General features: G+C 35.2%; 1 protein-coding gene across 4 annotated transcripts in view; it reads left to right on the forward strand.

Moving 5' to 3' along the window:
• LOC137400023 (N-alpha-acetyltransferase 40-like) overlaps positions 1–7107 on the forward strand; it is a 44830-nt gene extending 37723 nt beyond the window's left edge. For all 4 annotated transcript variants that reach the window (XM_068086326.1, XM_068086323.1, XM_068086322.1 and 1 more), the window contains exons 7-9: positions 3798–3881; positions 4329–4406; positions 6522–7107. In XM_068086326.1, coding sequence (XP_067942427.1) covers positions 3798–3881; positions 4329–4406; positions 6522–6630 — 271 coding nt within the window. In that variant the 3' untranslated portion in view covers positions 6631–7107. The remainder of the gene's footprint in view (positions 1–3797; positions 3882–4328; positions 4407–6521) is intronic.
• Positions 7108–8136: the final 1029 nt, after the last annotated feature.

The raw sequence follows: 8136 nt of genomic DNA on the forward strand, positions 1-8136 counted from the left end.
TTTCTTGATACTACTAGCTGACTGGAGATATAATAACCAACTATGATAGTTTATAAACTATTTTTGATACTCGTTGATATACTTCGTACAAGTTTAACTATTACATTTAGTTGAAAACAATTGGCCCGGTAAAAGTTGATTTTTTATAAACTGATGGCTATGAGCTGGCTGAGCTAAACCGCTTCAGCTTGATTTTTGGCACAAACTAATTTTGTGAATACAATTCGTCATTATCTCCTCTGTTCACAGATATAAAATTGGTATTAAATCTCTCTCTATAGTCGCAAACAAAAAGGCACATCTGAAAATATTACCTATTATTTCCCATAAGTAATAAAGCTGTGACAATTTCAAGCCTCCTTTTTTAATATGTATGTAAATATGTGTCAGGTCGAAGATATTGATTTTATTGCCACAATGGATTGATAAAATATTGTGCTGAAAAAATGTTTATATTGTAAATTGTTGTTCCGAGGCATTTTATTTTGGCACTATCAATTCAGTTGTGGCTTAAAATAGTTTGATTAGACGGGTTTCTTATAATTGTATGAACGTTATTACCTCTTTGATATCCATCATATTTCCTCTTAACGGTCACCTGGTTTTCCTGAACGGTTGCGCAACTCCAAATCTCAGCCATTGTCAAGTCTAAGCATTGTTACTCATTGGGACAATGTATCTCGTGTCTTTTTCTCTGATGGAGTTGTCTTTGAATGAAACAGGCTAAACTTGTTAATAATACTAGTAGATTGTATACGAGCAGAACTAGCTGAAAGTGTATTGTTTTTATTTACCTGAATACGAGAGACTGCTGCACATCATTCGTCAACTCTCATTGGGTTTTAACTAGTTGAGCTGCACAGCAATTAATATGTCATATTCGGCTACAGCCAGAATCACAGTTTATAACATATATCACTTAATAAGCATATAAAATATCATTACACTGCTTTGTGAATGTAAAGTATGTCTAATAGTATTGACAGGGATAAAACAGCTATGTGAAGATGTTGTTATTGGTAAACCATTCTCCAGTTTCCACTACACGCTAAACTTGTTTACAAATAATGAGTAAGCCGCTTAGACTAGAGATTGTGTTATAGTATCTCAGTAGAGAAGCAATGAAATTCAGAGTTGTCTGCTCATTCTTTTTTTGTTGTATTAAATGTATCTCACTTTATATATATGTAGCAGTGTTCAGAGTAAATATTAAGGGACTTTAACTACAATCAAAATCAATTTCACTTGATAGAGAAGGGTATTTTAAACACTATATCTCAAACCTTTTATTTGATTTTAGTGGCTAACTGTTGCCCCTTTTCTTTTGTGTGTGTTTTATTATTCTTGTTTGGCATAATTAGAAAAAGATTTTGATTTGAAATAAAATTATTGCCAATAAAGTAATATCAACACTGAAATGCCTTCCGCTGTTGAGAGCAGAAAACTCTTTGTTAAACGAGCAGCAGCTGGGTTGTGATTAGCAATTTGTGTCAGAATTTGTGTCAGACCTTTCATCACTTTAGACACGCTTTCCTCAGGGCGGTAAGGGGCTGTAGGGTATCTCACAAACTCTCACAAATGGTGCATTCACTCAGTATGTCTTCAAATTCTAAACAAACTTCTTGTCACAAAACTTTACTCTCTCTTTAGTATCTTTTTACAATATTTTATATATGCACTTGTACATCTTTAATGTCTTACTGTTTCTATTCGCAAAGACTGAGCAAATGATGATTTTATCATGAGAAGTGATGCATTTTTGATGAAAAATTAAAAAAATGAAAACACTATGTCACGGAGTATTTGCTGATGCAAACATGGATGGGTTTGTGATAGTGTGACCATTGTTATCATCGACGATTGCTGAAGTATTGTGGAATCAACACCAAGACACCGCGATATAGTGTGAACCAGCCTTGGGGAACATTTTAAAGAGACCCTGCAAAAGTTTTACCAATAACAGCATCCTCACATCGCTGTCAATATCAATACTATTGGACTATTATTGTAATGATATTTTACATGCTGGTAAGTGGAATATGTTTTACTGTGTACATGCACACATACATACACCCATTCATACACATACATATACAGTCATACTTCGACTTACGAGCTTAATGCGTTCCGAAACTGAGCTCGTATGTTAATTTACTCGCATGTTGGTGCAATTCATTTATATATAAAACCAGTAAATATATATTGATTGGTTTCCATACTCTAAAAAATGCAAATAAAACACTCAAAACAAGATATTGTAACAGAAAGAACATGTTGATTATTGTCCTAATTTACCATACGCTTTTAAAAAGCAACAATTAAAAAATAATGCAAGGAAATGTGATTAATTAAAATGTAAAATTAAATACATACAATCGCAGCTACCGCTAGCATTTGCCAGGGAGGGAGATATAAGTTATCCTTCATTACAACGGTTGACTTTGATAAATTTGGATTTTATCAATGTCTTAAAAGACAAACTTAGAGGCAAACATAAAAGCAAACATTTATTTTTAACTTAACGTAATTAAAATTTCTTCGGCGTTCGTAGTTTCTCGCTGGTTAGCTAATTTTTCCTTTGTTTCGCTTTCGCGACTAGCCGGCCGTTTTAAGATAAACCTAAGGACGTTTGCCTTTGTCGCCCTTTCAACATGTTGCGATTAGGACGAACACAGGTGTCGTCACAAAAGGTTAATGTACGACCACTAGCCAACTTGTCCGAATGTCTATTTTTATAGTTTTGATAGATCACACCGGCCTTTTCACATAGCATCGTTTCAGTTACGCTGTCACCGGCCAATTGTTTATCTTTTATCCAATGCCTGAGCAGTCTCTCCATCAGCGGTCGTGAAGATCGCTGCGCCGTTTAGAAACTATGGTTTGTCCTTTGCGAACTAAAAGCCCTGAATATAATCCTTTGATAATCCTGTTTGATAATTGTGGATGTATTTCTGTCATATTGCTGAGCTAGCTCAATCACGCATACATATTTCGCACATTTTTCAATAATTTTCCGTTTAATATCAACTGTTATCATTCGCTTTTTCTTTGCATTATCTTTCATTTTACTGGCAAACTTTTGGTCAACGCAGAGTACTTTTAATTTACATAATTCTGCACGGAAAACCCCACACAAAAAACACGGTACAAAAGTATAACCTAAGCAGTTGAAAAATACAGAGTGATGCTGTTCTCATAAAACACCGCCGGCATACTTGGCAACTGACTCACGAGCTCGTATCTCAAACATGGCTCGTATGTTAGTGCTAAAACTTGCTTAAAAGCTGGCTCGTATCTCAAGTTTCTCGTACGCTGGAGCACTCGTAAGTTGAAGTATTACTGTAGATACATACACACATACATATATATGGCAGTGGTATTAATAATAACTGAGAGAATTTAAAAAAGGCTTTTGGCGTCTTTTCGATCAGTCAAAAGCAATTTTGATTACATAAGGTGGTTTAATGTTTTCATATCTATTTCACAACCATGTCACGATGCTGCTGAATAATTTTTAAACATGCGGCAGCAGTAATTAAAGCACAGTTCAATTGAATATAGTTCTACATTGTTATGTCAGTTTTGCTTGGAAAAAGCTTTTTCACTTAAGGCACTCAAGGAGTTACGAGGGCAGAGAAAAAATATGCTATGTGGCTTATGACTACCTAGTAAAAGTTGAAGAAAGTTCTTGCAATACATGCTTCTCTAACAAACCACCATTAGTTGCTTTCCATGTTGTGGAGTTGTCAGCTCAAACTTAATTGATCAACAGTGGGACAACTCCAAATGTTTTGCAGTTATGAAATACAGCTGGAAGAATCGGTACAAAGAAAAGGCCTAGGCAGGTTCATGATGCAGCTGCTAGAGCTGATGGCCTTTCAGTGAGTATTTGGTTCCTCGTCAGCTAACTAAAGACATGTTTACTGTTTTAGCTATACATGTACTTGCATTTTGTGCGTGTCTACAGTTTGCCTGTCTTGTACGCAGTTATAGCACTTCTTTATATTCATATATCCTAACAATATGCTGACAGTCCCGTCCCATGCGCGGTGAGAGCTAGTCAGGTGTAATAACTATGTGCAAAATTATTCTTAGATGTGGAAAGGTGGTCGAGTTGTTGCAGCTGTTGGTATACTTGGCTGGAAACTAGAGTATTAGAGTTCGATTCCTGTGCCAGGCAGTATTTTTTCCTAACTCTTAACATGACTTTGGTCAAACGAACAGACGGACACAGCTCTTATTATAGTAAATATTTATCAGTATACTTCAATAGTTAACCACAATATAGTACAGCTGTTGCTAACGCTGTCCTTTTCTATCTCATGCAGGACACAAATGCGCAAGGTCATACTCACGGTATTCCATGATAATAAAGCTGCCATGTCATTCTATAAATCTAAACTAAGGTAAGTGTTGTGTTTTTTTGTAGCCATTTTACACTTAAGCCAATGTTTAGACTTCTCAGGTGATACAAGGTGACCTTAAATATTTCAACAGAAGATTTACTCACCTTGCAGTTAATTTATTGATTTAATTTTATTGATCTTTTGAACGCTTTAAATGCGTGTTAGTGAAATGCTTACATAAGCTTGTTTACTGAAATACATCATGCTGATTATGCATGTTTGAGTTGTTTGCTCTCTGCGTGTTTGCTGTGAGTTCCAGAGCATGAATCACAATTCCATGTGTAATATTCTGGTGTAATACTCCGAGTTCTAGTTTAGCTGGCTATTTCATTTGTTGAACTAATGTGGTATATTCAAAACTCAATTACCGTAAAACCTTTATTCCAACACCATGCGCTTTTTTTCAATCCTTTTTGAGTGGTGCTTTATTAGAGGTGACGTTCAAATAAAGGGTGGCGTTGTTGTTTTAAACGCCTCGTCAGAATATTTAGAAGACAAATTTAACCCTTTCACGGGTGAATCAAATGTTGCCTATATTTTGCACTACTCTCCTTCAGGCAGAGTAACATTAAGCCTTTGGGCAAAAAATTTTGCTAACGTACCTCCAACTTGAACATCTCTAAATATGCCCGGGGAAGTTGATACATGCCTCTACTAGTTCATATCTATTGCTTGCAATTAGCCTACAATGATCTTATAGCATGCATTGCAATTTGTTGGAGTTTTCAAGTTTTTTATTTTATTTTAAATTTGAAGGCATATCATTATTTTATAACTATATCTAACAAGGTTGCATAAAAGCTTATGGCACTCATCGATATGTTTGCTACAGTTTGCAGCCAAAACTGGTTTTTTATATGCAATAGAAGAGGAGTTACCATCGTCGATCCATTGTAAGCCGAGTTCATATTACTGCAATGATGCTATCAAATAATGTGTTGTAAATCTCCAAATTTATAATTTATATAATAATAATCTATCAAATGCTACAAATATATATTCAAGAACAAGTGACATAAACAAACCTTGATTAAAATACATTCAGAAAAAAATTAACATTTTTAGAACAAAAATATTAGCATCGTTTGGTCAGTCAGTTGCGTTCTGATTGTTGTTTTCGTTTGGAGCCATTTAATATTCTTCTGGCTGTTCAATATTTCCAGTGTCTTTTGACCTCAACTCCTCTTCTGCACAGCTGAGCTATTCAATATTAGCGACCACGCAATTTTTTAGCAGAGCAAGACTTTTACGCGATGCGCTTTAGAATACATTTATACACTTCTTTCATGAATAAAGAGAAATTGCATATTTTCAAAATCCCCTCAGAATTTTAGCCTCAAAATACCTGGTAGCACAGATACCATCGTGCGCAAAACTTTTTTCACATACACCGAAATATCAAGACTGCATCAAAAAATAACTACTATTAGCCTGGCAGTTACTAATTGTTTTTACCGTATTGCATTCAGAGTTTTAACAAAAAAACCATAAAGACTTTGAGTTCGAAAACGGACATCGATACGGAGAGAAACAACGAACGAATTAATTGTTATTTATGTAATCAAGTCAGTATTAGTACAGTTTTGTGGATACTTCTGCTGATCACTTGCTATTATGGGTTTGTAAAGATCGAGAATGTCAAATAGTGGTGGTCAAATAGAAGTGGCGTTCAAATAAAGAGTGGTGCTCTATTTTTCAACCCTTCTCCATAAAGGTGGCGTTCAAATACAGATTTTATGATACATTTCTGCCACACTGTCAGCCTAATTATTGTAAGTTGTGCTCTCTTGAGATTAAAAACTGGATAACATCAACAGGAATATACAATTCATTTGCTAAATGTAGGTATACTAGTAGTAAATAAAGGTTTGGCTTATCTAGATATATCTTTCCAATAATACATCGCACTAGGAAGCCCTGTGAGACTCTCATAGTATGCGTTTTAACTTGAAAATTATCAAGAAACCCTTCTAATTAATTAAATTGTGTCCAATCCACTCTTTTATTTGTCTCAGGTTTCATAAATGCTTATAGAAAGTGTTCACTGCCAGCCTCACTCTCTGCTTCTCTAAACAGGTGACAGCCATCCAAGGTGATAATCATTGTCTGTTGTAGTTACTCGCTGGACGAGACAAGTCCGTCAGCAGTGGATGTTGAATGGGAAGTGAACTATGAAATATTGAGTAAACCAATAAAAAGCAAACAGTCTTCAATCGCTGCCTGATACATAAAGATTTTTTAACTGTAATATTTAGCTGTCTAGTGACTGAAAGTTTTTTAGCTTTGTATGAAATACGATGTAGCATTATGATCAGGGCTGCCTATATCTAAGTTCAATTTATGACTAATACGAATGCAATGTTTTAACAGTACTGCGTTTCGCTGTATTCTAGCATAGCATTTACAGGTGATGAATAGCATAACATTTACAGTTGTATAACTTATGTGACATATACACTGATTTGGTTCTGTCAGTCGTAATAAACTCGTTAATTCATTAGGTGAGCAACAAACAGTGTTCAGTAGTACCAAATAGTAAATGTTGGACTCACTACTTTTTTATAAAATTAGTTTAGAAGTTTTTGTTTCTACCATCAACATTTGACAGACCAGAAGGTGATTGGCTCATTTCACTGCTGACTCGTTCAATTTATTTGTCTTGTAAATATGTTCTGTCAATAAAATATGGAAGATTAGTAAAGCCCTATCTCTTCAACTGTATCACTCAGCTGCCGAGCTAATTTGCCCGTATCAGTAAGAGTCAGCTGCCTGGTACCGTCTGATTGGAGGAAGAACATTGGTCAGTCAGCAACCACTTGAAGTTATTGATAAAGATAAGAGTCTCTATTGATCTTACCTGGTCTTTCTTGCAAGTCCTCCTCCACTTCTGTTAACATTAAACAAAATCAATTTTGAAGTTTCTGACTCTTTGAAAGTCGCCTGCAATGAACTGTATCTATTCCAGGCAACGTAGACCATGTAACAGCAGCTGACAGGGAATCGATTCAACAAAAACAGTTCTTGTTGAATGATATGCCTTCTCACATAGCTTTATACATGGTTCCATCTGAAAAATGTTGGTCCTGAAGCTAAGGAAAAACTTGATTTTACTATCGATCATCAATTATGTCTCGATAAAAGAAGGATTTTCACCCAAATTGCATTTTATGATTGGCCCGCAATTCCTTAACTGTCATACTTTGGGTTGCTTAATATAATGACACATCTTATCAGCCCGATGCGGTCGCAAGGTGTGGTATCTGTACACTAGTTTTATCCTGATAATTCTTTGATTTACGATTTGGCAACATTCTTATCCTACATTTAAATATATGATTGCACTGTATGCATCATTAGCAACTTTCGATTTCATATAATCTATCAACTGAGCTCTAAACTCGCTTGTAGGCCTACAGAACGGGGAAAAGTTACTGGTACTGGTTAAAGCTAATCACTTATTTTTAGAAACGGAAAGCTTGCATGAGCTGTTCTGTTTTGCCATTTTTTTCAATTGCAAAAAAGAAATTTTTTAAAAAGCCTTATCGGATATATGATTATGTATGTTTGAGTAGAAAACAAATTTAACATGTACATTTAAAAGAAATAAAATCGCATTTGCGAACTGATTACAAGTGCTGCTTTATTCTCATGTAAAATCTAATGATTACTGTCAGTATCTCATGTCTGCTGGCTGAAAGGGAGTCAAACACGCCGCTTGATGCCTAAAAAC

Source organism: Watersipora subatra, chromosome 7 (genome assembly GCF_963576615.1).
Source record: "Watersipora subatra chromosome 7, tzWatSuba1.1, whole genome shotgun sequence".
Lineage (NCBI taxonomy): Eukaryota > Metazoa > Bryozoa > Gymnolaemata > Cheilostomatida > Watersiporidae > Watersipora > Watersipora subatra.